Source organism: Tachypleus tridentatus, chromosome 7 (assembly GCF_004210375.1).
Source record: "Tachypleus tridentatus isolate NWPU-2018 chromosome 7, ASM421037v1, whole genome shotgun sequence".
Lineage (NCBI taxonomy): Eukaryota > Metazoa > Arthropoda > Merostomata > Xiphosura > Limulidae > Tachypleus > Tachypleus tridentatus.
The window spans coordinates 8,055,249-8,071,695 of NC_134831.1; the positions used below are offsets into that span (position 1 = coordinate 8,055,249).

Here is a 16,447-nt window from a genome sequence, read left to right on the forward strand (position 1 = left end):
AGTCAGACAGAGAGTAATTTTACTGTCACATATTCCATGTTTTTAGTTGAATTAGACAGACAGTAATATTACTGTCACATTTTTCATGTTATGAGTTGAATCAGACAAACAGTAATTTTAATGTCACATTTTCCATGTTATGAGTTGAATCAGACATACAGTAATTTTACTGTCACATTTTCCATGTTATGAGTTGTATCAGACAGACGGTAATTTTACTGTCACATTTTCCATGTTTTCAGTTGAATCAGACAGACAATAATTTTACTGTCACATTTTCCATGTTATGAGTTGAATCAGACAGATAGTAATTTTACTGTCACATTTTCCATGTTATGAGTTGAATCAGACAGACAGTAATTTTACTGTCACATTTTCCATGTTTTGAGTGGAATCAGACAGACAGTAATTTTACTGTCACATTTTTCATGTTATGAGTTGAAACATACAGACAGTAATTTTACTGTCACATTTTCCATGTTATGAGTTGAATCAGACAGAGAGTAATTTTACTATCACATTTTCCATGTTTTGAGATGAATCAGACAGACAGTAATTTTGCTGTCACATTTTCCATGTTTTGAATTGAATCAGACAGGGAGTAATTTTACTGTCACATTTTGCATGTTTTGAGTTGAATCAGACAGACAGTAATTTTGCTGTCACATTTTCCATGTTTTGATTTGATTTAGACGGACAGTAATTTTACTGTCACATTTTCCATGTTTTGAGTTGAATCAGACAGACAGTAAATTTACTGTCACATTTTCCATGTTATGAGTTGAATCAGAGTGTCAGTAATTTTACTGTCACATTTTCCATGTTATGAGTTGAATCAGACAGACAGTAATTTTTCTGTTACATTTTGAATGTTTTTAGTTGAATTTGGTTCATCGTGTTTTTACTTCTTTTACAACTGCTCGTTAGAGATTCATGTAATTTGTAATACGACATTTGGAATTGACACTACTGTTAGTGGCAAACTTCCCATGCGTCTATAGAGCACGGATATTTTTATTGACCGAAATGTTTTAGTCAGATACACTGAAACTACCCTTTAAATTCGTACTAAATAACCAGATCTAGTGATAGATTATTCGTATTTACACATCATTTGTGAAACTAATTTTCATTTGTTCTGAGTCTTATGCTCACTCTGTAGTGAACATGGATCAAACACCAATGATATTGTTGAAATGTGAAATAAGGTCATTTGCCGCGTGGTTTTTGATGACCTTTATAAATGTTAGTGTTAAGTAATATTTTCTGTTAAACTCATCTAGCGCAAATTAATTATGAAACACCCATCATATGCATGTGGACCTTCACAACAGCTCTTAACTGTCTTGAGAGAAAATATTGCTTCAGTAAAATATTAAGTTACGTGTAACAAATAAACTCAACTGATTTGTTGCTGCTATCTTATTGGTAATCGAAATTTATTAAATAGTTGTTATCAGATAACTTATCGAAACATTTAAGTTCATTTAATTTGTTGTTATTCATGTGGAGATAAATTGTATTTTGTATTAAATATGAATATATTATTAACTACTTCTAAATCACTGGTTAGTGATATTACACTAATTAAACACTTGGTTTAGGTTCATGTAACTGACCATATAGTGCGGAATATGATCATATAAATAGTATATATTTGAGTTATAGAACCCAAAAGTTAGAAAACATTTCACGTTTAGCTTGTTCTGTTACTGGTCAAGAATTATATTATATAGAAAGGATAGGCAGTAAATGTGGAGGAACACATCTAGAAGTATCCCTATCATTAATTGTAAGTCCCGGGGTCAAGTTAGTCACAATTTATATCTTAGAACCATTTCACTCGATACTTGCATGTTTTACTTTGAATAACTTTTACCGTCTCTACATATTTTGGTTTTATTTACAATGATAAGCACTATTTTTGTTAGATACTGGTTCACTTAACTGTTGGACTTCGTGTTAAACTTATTAATAAGTTCAATGGTTAATGTCCTGGACTCTGGATTCGACATTCTTTGGTTTACTCTCATTTGCCACTAAAAAAACAACACATTTTACTCCAACAATATCATATTATGATATAAATATAAGATTCATATATTATTCCTGTATGAATTTTAAATTAATTCTTGTCTATATTAACTGACACATAAACACGACTTCGTAAAACGTCTGTTGTCCTCATTTGTCTAAACATTAAATTTTATCATTCTGTTTCTAGATAAATAAGTGGGTGTATTTTAAGAAACACAGTTTTGGAACGTGTTTATTCGTAATTAAAATAAATATTTAGTTTGTTAAATTCTTCTCATAACTCACGATAATGAATGCTATGCTGACACAGATGTTTTCATCCACAGTTAACAACCAAATTAAATTTATAAGATATAATAACATTTAGTGGTCTAAGTTTCAGGAACCTCTTCTATTCTTCCAGTTTAATGTATCTTCATCACATTTCATGAATCACTGAATAGTTGTATCCCCTTGTTACATTCATTAATTGTAACGTTGTGTGTTTTAATTTTAGTAGATAATATTTTTAGGTATCACAATGGTCAATGAAAACGTATTTAATAGGTGTTCGTAGGTGTCCAAGCTTGTTCACATTGTTGCTTTTCATTTTTGTGCAGGATGATAGGGAAGTTAATTGTTACTACCAATGAAGAACAACGTTCATGTTATACGAACAGTTAAAAGACGAACCGTATGTGACAAATTTGTATTTATTTATTAATAAGTCGTTCTCTGGTAATTACATGATAATCTTTACAAACTTCAAAAGGCCCCTGAAATAAATATTTCCTGGGTATTAGAAGTTTTGCTTTGTATGTTGGCACATTAAGTATCGTCGTTTCAGATTCATTACGCGGTCCTGAAGCATAATACATGTTTAACATCAAACATTTCCACCAAGAATTAAATATTGTAAGTTACAGGCCTTCATTTCTAAATAAACGTTTTAACAAAACACTGGTACTTTTCTAATCGAAGAGAGAAAATAACCACGTATTTACTGTACAAAAACGTCCATTATGAACCAATACAGTACATTCCATATAAGCGTAGCGAAGTATTTGAAACTCACATTAAGAAAAAAAGCTACTTATATCATATGTTGCACATATTGTAATGATATGTAACAATAATACGATAAAGTCATTCCTTTCAGTGGACTGTACACAGGTTTATAGAAACAGATATGTTTTTATACATTTCGTCGGGCTAGAAGAAGGCTGGGCTGACCAACACCTATACTAGAATAACGCCAGTTGACATTTGAAAGATATAATTCACAAATCATCTGATAGATAAATCCGGGTCTCGTTCGCAGATAATTATTGGTTCTCTCGTCTCAGGTTCTTTTGGTGTGAGTGATTCACTAATCTGTTCCCCCCCCCCCATTTCACTAATAACATGTTACGAAGTACTGAAAAGTGAAACGTTTCGGAATTATCTACGTTGAGTGATGAAAGTTATTAGCTCAACCACCATACAGAGTGACACTAAATTAAAATCTTGCAATGCATTCAAAGGAAAGGTCAAGAGATATTACTGAAGACAACTAAATATAATATTCGTGGTTTCGTGGAAAACACATGTAGGTACTTGAAAATACAGGAACCATTCTGAATGTATGTTCTTATTCCGATGTAACAAATTTCACTTTTAAAGTGAATTTATTTTCGAATGAGACCAGGATGTATCAAGTACGGTAGCAGCTGATGAAACAATAAACTGCAACTTTGATAATACGTAATAATGATATCCTTGAAATAAAACAGGGATATATCAAGTACGGTTGCAACTGTTGAAACAATAAACCGTAACTTTCATAATCCTTAAGACTGATATCTTTGTATAAACAACATCATCGCAGCCACATAACTTTAGACTGACCTCAGTACGACGAAACAGTTCCGTCTTTAGTTTTCACCTTTATGACTGCAAACGTTTCATTTTTACAGCACGCTAACATCCAGTTCATCACACGTTCGTAGCCAACGCGTCTGTTCTAAAGCCAACTTGACCAGGAAGTACAGTTATGTAGTGCTGCGAAGAAAACGTTGGGCTGTACCTTCTGTCTCGGGAGCTGACGTGGGCTCTCTGAGGGTGAAGAAGATCTGGGTGGGAGCTACCAATGTATGAATTAGAGAACCCTTGTGGCCGCCTACTACTATGGAAACCGGTTTCGCCCACATAGTAAGATGGCCGATTGATGATTCCAAAGTTTCTTGGTGCGTAATCCAAGTAAGGTCCATATCTATTCGAACTTTGGATGTCCTGAAATAAGTTCATTTTATGAGTAAACGAATTATTTCTGAAAGGATTTTAAAACCGAAAAAAAATTCGACAATTTAATGAAATTCCTAAAGGAATTTAAATGATAGTTTTTCAAATAACATACAGAACTAACTGAAAGTTATGTTTAGTAATAGTAACTAAAATACAGAACGTACATGAACTAACGTACAGAAGTTCTGTTTAATAATAGTAGCTAAAATAACGTGCAGAATTAACTGAAAGTTATGTTTAGTTATAGTAACTAAAATAACGTAAAGAACCAATTGAAAGTTATGTTTAGTAATAGTAACTAAAATAACCTACAGAGCTAACTGAAAGCTATGTTTAGTAATAGTAACTAAAAGGATTGAAGACACTTGTAAATTCAACATATTTCTCCTTTTTTCACGTTAATAAAATCTAGTATTTCTCAAGGTAAGCTGTTTCAGTCTCCTTTATTTATGTAGATTCACTCAAAGAAAAACAAAAATCAAGGAACAATCTGAACATCTAGGACGTAAAATCCTCCGGATGTAAACTTATAAACAGTAATTTAAATGGCTAAAGAAGAACGACAGATGGATAGATAAATCGATTGACAGACACATTTTTTATACGTTTAACTTTCGGTTAAAAGATATAAAGGAGGAAAACATCGGGTGTAAACCATGGTTTAAATTAAATTTGTTCAATTTCAAAACCGGCTCATCGTAAGATTTCTCACATGTACAATATATTTTCTTCATGGGTAAGTAAGGATAATTTATCTGCGCTATCGTTGAAATTTTTTTAGAAAGTTACTAAACATATGTTAAAGGCTTCTAAACAAACGTGTTCCCCTCCACAGTGGCTGAGCGATAAGCTTAAATGTTAAAATTCAGAGTTCGATACCAATGCTGGACGAAGCGAAGATAGCACGTTGTACATGTGTGCAATTAAATAAAAGTGTAAATGTAAATATTGTGTTTTAGCACAAAGGTATGAACACAATATCGCTTTGTCTGCTACGGTGAATTTAATTTCGGACTTTAGCATTGTAAGTCTGTAAATTTACAGCTAAACAACTGTGAAACCACAGAGTAAAAGACCTGTGCTATCGACATATTCACCACACACAACCTTTAATAACTTGCTATTGCTAACAGGTGCGGTGCAAATGCATAACCTAAAATCAAAGTAGTTCAATCTAATACACTAGTAGAAGCCGGAATTATAAGTGACAGATTGACATATATTTGTTTGAGCGAATCTTACTACAAGGAACGTTTCGTTTTTGTTCTCGTTTTGAGTAATTTATATGTGTGTAAAGAGATTTATGAGTTTGATATGAACACAGGTAAAGATACAACCTTTCAAAAAGGAAGTAACTGTATGGATGAGTAATATTAACACTCCAAGAAACAATACAAACAAGACAGTAGGGATGGTATTTGCATAATCCCAACAGACACACAGTGTAGAACGTTAACAGATAAAAATAGGATAAATTAATCTTAATTGAAATTGGATGGGTGTGTATATCGCTGTATGTTAATTCTTACCTGTACTATTATGTATACATAGTGTAAATACCATCTTTACTATCTTTTTTCCATTGTCATTGAAGGATTGGTATTAGCCATGCCTGTATTTACTGCCTTTTCTGAAAATATTTTCTTTATTTGTTTTTTAATACGGTGTTTTAATAGACATAGGAAGGATATACTTATAACCGATTTCTAAATACAATGAGATTCCAAATGTACTTTGTGTTTATCTATTATTGGATGATAATTCTTATACTAAAACGTTTTACAGGAACACCACATTTCCGTAAAAGAACTAATTTCAAGGAGTAATTATAACATCGTTTATACTAAAATTATATTGTTGTTTTCTAATAACAAAACCATATCGGGCTATTTGCTGTGTCTGCCAAGGGGAATCGAACCGCTTATTTTAGCGTTGTAAATCCCGAGACTTGCCACTGTCCCAGTGAGGATCTAGAATCATGATCTTTTTTAAATTACTACTAGTTAATAATACTTATAAAAGTGGATACACCATTTAAAACTGTCATCTTGGAGAAATTGATTGACACCATTGTTTTGTTTCAGTTGTCATATAATAAAAAAGAAAAATAATTAAAAATTCAAATTTTTACTGTGATATTTACAGACATTACCAGAACTTGTTACTCACATATTACATAAATATTGTTATGAAAGCAAACACTGTATATTATTGTAAAGTTGTGAAGACCTATTGAGGAGATATTTCAATACCATTCAGATGAGCCATAATTACATAAGCAGTGCGATCACTCGCCTGATGACGGTTTCTTAATTAGAACCTATCAAGAGTTATACTTCTGGCTAAAAGCAATCGAATCTCATGAATTATCTTTACACACTTATTACATTGGGAAGATAGCTACTCGATTCGGAATATTTGTAATAACGTTGTGTTACCACGTTACTAACCTCGTCCCAGCTTCGACCATTGTTGTTCGGTAACGAAGAGGTGCGAATTTCGACTTCGAGGTCCGACCCTCGAGAGGACACCGTGTCTGAAGGTTTTACTTGCTTTTCGGATCCAAAATCTTTGCTCGCTAATGAAAAGATAAATAAAAGTGAGAAATATTTTGTTTACGTGAAGTCCATAATTTGTATTTCTCAAATTTTTGTTTGGCAAGTCAGACTAATGAAATGTGATTTTAAGAATTGAGCTTACAGTATTTACTACTAAAATTATTTTTCGGTGATTTTATTCAAAATAACCAAAAAAAAGATGATAACTCTCGTGCATTTCATCATGTAAATTGATGTATAGATTTTAGTTTGTGTACTAGATAAGCGAAATATTTAGTAGACACATTTTATAAAATACGCTCACTTGTACACTTCCTGTACTTTCATGTTTATTATGTAATACATATATACATAATTTACCTTTGGAAAGTGATTTCTTCCGAAGGCACAAGATGATCAAAACCGTGAGAGAAACGACGAAAAATATTCCTCCTATAACACCTGCAATCACGATTAGAGTTGGTAGGTGCTCTGCGAAAACAAAAAGAAACACCTAACACCTTGTTCCAAATGTCTTTACAAGCACCTACCTTAAATGTTACTTCAGCTAAGGTATTCAACAAATGTTACATATTCCTCATATTCCACAAAATCATAGTTGGTTAGCTTTAGAATTTTTAAATTTATAATATATTTACTTATGCTTGACGTGTTCAAGACGTTTCGGTATCTGTGCTTCGGCCGAACGAAAGTCACTGCACAGACCGAAATGTTATCCTCTCCATAAGAACTCCAAACTCGGTAGAGTTTATTTTGCTTTATTTTTATTTTCATTTTATTTTTTATTTATTTACATAATAACAATAACATAATAACAATCTGCCTGTCGTGGTTTCGAATCCCCATCAACAAATATTTTCGTCCTTTCGGTCGTGCCCTCCCAGCCGTGAGGACGTTATAATGTGATGATCAATCCCACTATTCGTTGGTAAAAGAGTAGCCCAAGAGTTGGCGGTGGGTGGTGATGACTAGCTGCCTTCCCTCTAGTCTTACACTGCTAAATTAGGGACGGCTAGCACAGATAGCCCTCGAGTAGCTTTGTGCGAAATTCAAAAAACAAACAAACAAACAAACCTTTCGGTCGTAGGGTTGTTCTGTAACAGTCAATCTAAATAATCGTTGGTGAAGAATACCTAAGAGATGGCGGTAGGCTATTTAACTAGCTATCTTCCCTCTATTCTACTACTACTAAATTAGGGACGATTAGAGCAGATGTAATGTGATGTTGAATGTCTTCCAAGAATGGAAATAATAACACATCATTGCTAACTCAACTGGAAATCTGTGTTGTGTCTTTTAACACTCGATGTTTCGAAACTTACCTTACTAGAATAGAATAATTATTAGTCATAAGGGTAAGCAACCCCTGAAAGACTGGTACGTAACACGCCGGCTAGCGTTATTTACTGTGGAAAGCTAGGTTAAAGTTCAATACAACACAAATCATTTCTAACCTTGGCGCTTTAATGATATCAGCATGCTGTCATGCCCAAAGTCATTCCACACCGAACAGTTGTAGGTGCCAAAGTCGCTTTTGTCGGCGTTATGAATTATAAGAAGGTTTCGCACACCGTCTGGCAGGGGCTGTGTTACGATCTCGTATCCATGTGTGTTATCAATCTCCAACACCTGCGGCATGCATAAAAGAAATAAACTCTACCAAACAAATAACACTTACAATAAACTTGAATGTTTCAGACATTAAAACTCATTCAGCATTTCGACTTATTTCGTGTTGACAGACTTGTTAAAATACATCTTATGGTTAATATCGGCTATTGAGTTAATTGCTATTATGACTGCCCTTTAATGTAGGATCACATTTTATTGTAGTGTATTAAAAATCATTGTCGCTTTATGAATTAAATCATCTTCGCGTTTTATGTGTCTGATTTATAAGGTAGGAGACCAACTCATTGATGAAAAAGAGTTCATAAAAATAACAACTGTATTTAAATTATTCTGATTTTAAGTTACTTACGATTTATTATTTTCATTGTAGTTCTTGAATTAAGTGTTCAATGTTGGAAATGAATAAAAATTGAAGAGGGACTAAATACTTCTTATCATTAGGTTATCAGTTGTACACAGAGAAACTTGGCTACAATTCATGATTGGACTGTTGAAGTAACGATCCACAACTGTAGTATATTATACTATATGTAATAACTACCGTGAGTTTGAATCAGACCACACCTAATACTTATAATCATGATGGCCCATGACTATAATAGACTATACGAAATAACTAACATTAGCTCCACTTGTCAGACCACATTTAACGCTTACAATCATGGTGGTCTATGACTGTAATAGGCTATGTGTAACAAATAGTATGAGCTTGACCTATCAGACCACACCTAACACTTAATAATCGAGGTGGTCTATGACTGTAGTAGACTATTTGTAATAACTAGTATGAACGGTCTTCTCAGATCACATCACGTATTAATGCTACAAACACCTGTTAGAACATTTCCTTGAGGTCTTGAAATATGTTTCCATTCCATGTTACGATGCTTACCTGCGAATTTTTAGTCCACGTTATTCGAGCAGGACTTGGCACTGAATAGATACTACACTCAACTTCGACTTTTTGATCCGTCTCTCCATACTGCACAGGTTTCGCCTTCACAGTTGGTGGACCTTTCAAATAAAGTTAAGTTTATATAATTATTTTATTCAAAGAAAAATAGTTGGTCTCTGTAATGTAGAGTTTGCGGGGTCGTGCTCTGTTATCAGAGTTATTCAAATTCTAATATTCGGTTAGGCGAAAGAAACCAAGTATTTCCGGTGGATGATGTTGGCTTGGCTAATCGCCTTCCCATTAGTTTGTTAGTTTAAAACTGCGCGATATTTCAAGACAAACTTTTTTTTTTTTTTTTACTAAGCGCAAATATACACACTAGTATATGTATGTCGTGGTCAACACGGGTATCGAGGTCCGGAATTTATTGTTATAAACCTTGTGAGTTAGCCCTAAGAGCTCCTCTAGTGCAGCGGAATGTCTTATAACGCTAAAAACCGGGTTTCGACAACCTGAGGTTTGTTTATATTTAAACATAAATCAATACGATGGGCTTATCGCTGAGTCACTAGAAGGGTGTACATTAATAAATACAATTACAAGACGTATGTTTAAAACAAATATCTGTTAAATAGTTTTATTGTCTTTCTCGAACAATGATGTTGATCTATACATTACAATAAGTTTATCTCTTTATATGTACATTCCTTGTTAATTATGTAAGTATTTTTCATTAAACAAAGTTAACATGTAGAGTACTTCTAACACAAAGAGACTGGTTGGTTATATTGGACGTGAATTCCTCAAATGTTTAAGTTTAATGAAACATGAGAACATAAAATATGTTCTGTTCATTAAAGTACGACACGTAATTGGTTTATGCAATACCAGATAGCTTCCCTTTTCAGTTTTAATGTTGTTGTTTTTTCGTTTTTTTATTTTCGTCTTACTTTAGATTTTTTTAGATAAAAAGAATGTAATTCTAATGGACATTTAAATTGTATAAGAAAAAAGAAAAGACTAGTCGATAGGGGTCCGTTTTTTCGATTAGAAATCTTTCTTACACAGAGATATTTTGGATTCCACTGAAAGAATTCTGTGAAATCGTTAGCATGACAGATATATAACATTTCTCCACTTGCATTAGGCAATTTATCCCAAGTGCTTAAAACATTTCAAAGAAATAGCCCCATTGTAGGATCGTAAAAGACTGGAATTGTAATTATTTCACCAACAAACATAACAAATATCACAAACTAGTTCTAAAAGTCAAAATATGAGCAAATACAATACCGCAGTATCTTAGTTTCATTTCGAAACTCGCCCTGCCTTGCAAGCGAAACACTTTAAAAAAGCTTAAGGTGTTGGTTGTTGATGGTGTTTAAACTTCAAAGATACGTTTTAAGTGAAGAAGAAACCTTTAATAACGAATCTCTAGTTGATCACTCTACTAGTTGTTTTCTCAGACAGATAAAAGCATTTATTCATTTTGTTATAGAAGGTTTTAACGAACATCAGATACGTTCATCGACTACTCATTTTACTCACCCTTTACGGTATGATATAACGGCAAAATTTTAGGTTCGAAACCTGTGTTACTCACAGCTCAGTAAGTCCAGAGTTTTGCGCTTAACAAAAAGTAAGTAATTTCTATTTTAGTTTATTAATAATAGAATTAATAAAACAGTTACACAAATGTATCCATTAGGTCACTGAACTATGACGTCACAAAGCTACGGGGAGGAGTAAATTTAAGAAGAAACTGAACAGAATCCACAAGTTCATCCTAAATGTGCATTTGAACCTTTCTTGAAAATTCAGAATTGTTTTCAGGTTCAAACTCGTATCTATTTTTCTCATCAGTCACGTGTTATATATGAATTATGCTGTCCAACATATGAAGGCGCTCTTATCGCTACAACTTACAACTGTCAGAAGGCTGGAAACTCGTTTAAAGGAACACTCTAATCCTAATCTAGGTTCGAGGACGGTTCAAACATTATTCTGCATTTACTAAGTACGTTCAGAGTAATAGGTAAAGCCGAAAACGAGGCGTTTCGATTCCTTCAAATGAAGTATACATTAAACAGTAAGTAAACATTTACTCGCATTTTAGATCATTGAACCCCATTTCGTCTAGTTTTGCCTTTATTGGTGTGTTATTAAATTCATTTAATACAAATACTCACACAGGTAAAAGTTATTTGATTTGATTTAGAGTTTCGGTTTGAAGCAACCCGTCCTCGTAAACTGAAGCACGTTGATTAAATTCTTATGATATCGTCTTGTGCAGTGTTAAAGATATCGACGAGAGAAGTTATTACATCTCTCTTCGTTTTAAAGTCTAACTGATAGATGATCATATATTTCTCTAGATTCAGATAAACATTTTAGTTTATGGTGGGAACGCAAATACAGTTAAACAATTACAAACTGAGTCAAGAAAATTTTAAAACATATCGATTTTATCCTACCAAATTACGAAACTATGTATAAAGCACGATGACCTTTGAAATTGACATCATAATTAGATCCTATGACATCATAGTGCTTGTTTATGAAAACGTTTAATCTAATTCTGTTTGGAAAATGAAGTACAAACTTTTTAGCGCGGCCGATATTGTGTTTTATTTGTTCGGTAATATTGAAAGCTCCAGATTAAGTTGTATATATGAACTGGTGGATCCACCCTCCAAATTTGTTTTGTCGCTGATGACGTTGTTGTGAACAAATGCTGTTGATTTTTATTTGTAAGTTACATGCACATATTTAACAGGCACCCGGTTACAGTGAACATTAAAAAACAATGTTACCTGTATAAAATAATCAGTACTTTACCTAATAAATGATATATTGATATATTGAAATGATAAATATATTTGTTTCTGGCAGATGTTATGCAAACAATTGACGGCTTTTGTCCAACGTCAGGAGCAAAATCAATGTCATATAGTTTTTATTGCATAGCTGGGTTGCTATAAGGAGTAAACAGTTTTCATTAATTGTAAGATTGCTCATTTAAAATTCAATCATTACAATTTTCATGGCGTTTCCTGGGAGCAAGCAATACAATCGGAACTGGGTTTTGTAGAGTATATTTTGTACTAACGTCAGAAACTGAAGGAACTACACCTTACATTAACACAATATAGTACAACTGCAGAAGAAAGATAACAGTTTATATTGAGATACAACTATTGTCAACAGTTATTTTGTATCTCCAGAAAAGAAACAACTCACCAGATCGCATCAATACTACAGTAAATATTTTTATATGATATATTCAAGTCATTGTAAACTTCTGTAAAATTTTAATATCACTGATAACTGCAAGTAAAATCCGCCATGTGGAAACATTCCGAATTATAATTACACTATTTTATTTCGTGATATTACTTCAGTGTTATTTTTAAAGATTATTTAATAATTATACTCAACTATTCTGATACATAACTATTAACAGAAGATATACAGTGTGTGAGGGTTTATTGAATACAAGTTGTTTTCACTTTAATAAATAAAACACATCCATATTTGTACTTCTGCAAAGAGTTTTGAAGGAAATAAAATATTCCTAATAAGATTTATTCCAGTTTAAGATAGAAATACTGTATGAAACATGTACTAACAATGTTTGTCGAAACATAGATTGCAGTAGGACTTTTGTTCTTATAATAAGTATCAAAAAATGACACATTTCCACCTAGCAACAGATAGGAATCTAAGGGACAGGATATTTTGAATAAATAAGATGGATCAATTTTTTCCAATATCTTTCGAAATTCTAAACTGTTAATGCAGTAAGAGAAAAACTTCGTTTTATGTTACTGCTGAGATATTTCTTTTAAATAATATAGTTTTATATATTTTACATTCAGAAAAACTTTCAAGTCCAGTGGACGTTTTTAAAAATATATGCAAGATGTAAACGTTAAAAAATATTTATGTCAGTTCAAAGGCTAAACGTGTAAACTAATTTAGTACGGTGGGGTATACGTCATCAAGACGAACACACCAAAGGCTAAACGTGTACACTATTTTAATACAGTGGGGTATAAGTCATCAAGACAAACACACCAAAGGCTAAGCTTCTAAACTATTTTAATACAGTGCAACACACGAGCACAGCAAAGGCTAAACGTGTAAGCTACTTTAATACAGCCAGGTATATGTCATGTGTGTGTGTGTTTTCTTATAGCAAAGTCACATAGGGCTATCTGCGGAGTCTATCAAGGGGAATCGAACCTCTGATTTTAGCGATGTAAATTCGAAGACTTACCGCTGTACCAGAGAGGGACTAGTATATGTCATAAGGACGACACACCAAAGCCTAAATGTGTAGAGTACTTTAATATAGCGAGTATGTATGTCATCAGAACGAACACACCAAAGGCTAAACGTGTAAATAATTTTGTAACAGCCAGGTTTATGTCATTAAGACAAACATACCAAAGACTAAACGTGTAGAGCACTTTAATACAACGAGGTATGTATGTCATCAGGAGGGACTCAGCAAAGAAGAAAAGATAGAGCAAGACAAGACTGTGAAGAAGAAAAATCGCGTATAGTGTAAGGAAATATATATAGGCTCATGAAAATGTTGGTGCATAACTGAAATCCCAGCAGTAATTTCGTTCACTTGAAGAAAAAAATTTGGCTTATTTTGGTTTTAAAACCTGTAGTTATTTTAATGCATTGCACATTGTACGAAGGAAAATTCCTGGCAACTGGTTCTTCAGAAGTTAGTTGTTTTAAAATGAATTAAGTTGTTCGGATAGAAGTAGAACACAATGTTGTGTACACCATTTCTCTGGACCTTCTGTTCTGCTTCTCACTAAATTGTGTATTAACTTTTAAAAAGACAAAATTCAACATAAAGCAAATTATACTGATCCAGTTACATTGTCTGAAATTACTTAAACAGAATACTTACCGATATTATAAAGTCTCGCATGTTTGTATATTTATAAATTTGTTTGTATTGAAAACGTCTGACTTTCAAAGCTTTTGTAATGGCTGAAATAGGGGAGGCTACTTGAATTATCTGAAGTTTTTGTTATACAGGTTGATGTTACCATAGTATTCAGCAGAGTACAGGCAGTACTCTAGTTTATTTTGTTTAATACGATGTGTTAAATGTTCCTAAGGACAATTTGTAACGTAAAATTACGTTAAAAGATTTAATCGTCACAAAACTAAAAGTATGAAAGTTAAATTTCTTTTAAGTTTTATTTTCTTTTTTTCATGAAATTAACTGATCTGAAAAGAAAATGAGTAATAATAGGTATTAATCCACTTTACACTTTACTACTGCACTGTTCATCAGATGGTTCATAGTCTTTAACTCTGCGGGTATTTCAGCTCAGAAAAACACTATAAAAAGTACTATAGCCCACATTATTACTCCAATAGCACATATTTCAAGGATTTCTATATGTTTTATATACTATTTTTTTTCTCTCTCGAAAACTCGAAATAGATTTTTTTTACGTATCGCAAACTAACACGTGCACAACCTATAATAACCAGAAATTTAGTGTGATAGTCCTATTAATGGATCTATCAAATAAAATACTGTGCAGCTGAACATAACAATTTGTCAGTGTCATGAAGGGAACGATGAACTCGGAAGTCAGAACACGCCGGTTCAAAAGATCAGGTTTTATAAAGAAACCTAAACCATATTTTATGCTTAGTGCACGAGAAAGAAACACATACCGAGTGAAGTGTGTTTTATTCTTGGTTAACACACGGTTAAGTTATAGTTTTGAAAATAGACCATACCGTCTTTTGTATTTATAGAAAATAATAAATTCCGTTTTTCAGTTGCGTCTTTTCTATAACAAAATTGTCTAAAAGTCCGTAAAGCAAATAAACGTTCAATTGCCTTTGAATAGTTGCAACATTACTTTCGAGGGTTCCCTTTCGTGCAGAGTTTTCAAACCTTACTACGGGCAAGTAATGATGCCTGCTCCAAAAACTGTAACAAAAATGTATAATACACTCAATGTCTGAGAGCACATGGAAATGTGTCTCTTGTAACAAGGTAGGGCCTCTTATCATATGACATCCATTGTTAAAATTCAACCTATAAAATGACAATTTCAAACTTGTCTGTAATGTCTTAAACGCTTGCATGCATACTCTTAAGGGAACTTTAATACGTTTCTAGTTTCTTTATAATTCTTTCTTGTCCGTGTAAATTTCACATCCTGTATACTTATATATGTTTACATTGAACATAATATATACATTTGCAAGTTACGCCTGTTGCTGTGACATGCTTTATGGTACTCAAAATACGTCACTACATGACTACCTTGGTTCCACCTGCTGGAAATTAGGTGCATTTAGTGACTTATGATTGTTTGTAGCTGGAGTACAGAGTAAACTGAGATGGTATTGTTTAACTAACACATAATTAAACACCTCCAGTAATATAAGTACATTCTTATGGGGCAAAGAGTAGACATTAAGGAACAAGGACATACTCTTTATAGGTAGAAATATCATATAAGATACATAGAATATACAGTAGATACAGCTTATCGTAACAATGTTCGAGTGTTATGAGATAGAAATTACCTTTAATGTAGACCATTACATTTGTCGAAATCTCTGGAAAACCTGACACTGTAATTCTACACGTGTATTTTCCCGCCTTTTCAGGTGTAATATTTGAGATGACGAGCTGTGGTCCGAAACCTACGATACCACTCGAATCTTCGTGCAGCCACACTATTTCAGGGTTAGGATTACCATCTGCGTCACAGCTCAGACAGACCTCTCCCCCGATATCCGTAGCCACGTTGTCCGTAAACGTTACAATTTGGGGACCATCTATAGAAAAACACGACATGTAGAGAAAGTAAAGGGGGGTCTGTCATTAAATATTCACACTCAACCAGCGATACTGGTTCGAATACAGAAGCAATCTATCCATTTAAATTACACATTAGCAGCAAACACTAAAACGAAATATGATCACATTTACTCCTCAGACCTGTGATAGCCAGGAGAGTTACGAGGAACCAAAGCTAGATATATATAAATTACTCTGGAT

General features: G+C 33.1%; 1 protein-coding gene across 1 annotated transcript in view; it reads right to left on the bottom strand.

Moving 5' to 3' along the window:
- Positions 1–2,713: 2,713 nt before the first annotated feature.
- The window catches only part of LOC143255060 (irregular chiasm C-roughest protein-like), a 126,255-nt gene continuing 112,521 nt past the window's right edge, over positions 2,714–16,447 (bottom strand). The window contains exons 9-14 of the mRNA XM_076510108.1: positions 15,970–16,224; positions 9,382–9,503; positions 8,312–8,486; positions 7,218–7,328; positions 6,750–6,877; positions 2,714–4,287 (exon numbers count right to left, since the gene is read on the bottom strand). Coding sequence (XP_076366223.1) covers positions 3,991–4,287; positions 6,750–6,877; positions 7,218–7,328; positions 8,312–8,486; positions 9,382–9,503; positions 15,970–16,224 — 1,088 coding nt within the window. The 3' untranslated portion in view covers positions 2,714–3,990. The remainder of the gene's footprint in view (positions 4,288–6,749; positions 6,878–7,217; positions 7,329–8,311; positions 8,487–9,381; positions 9,504–15,969; positions 16,225–16,447) is intronic.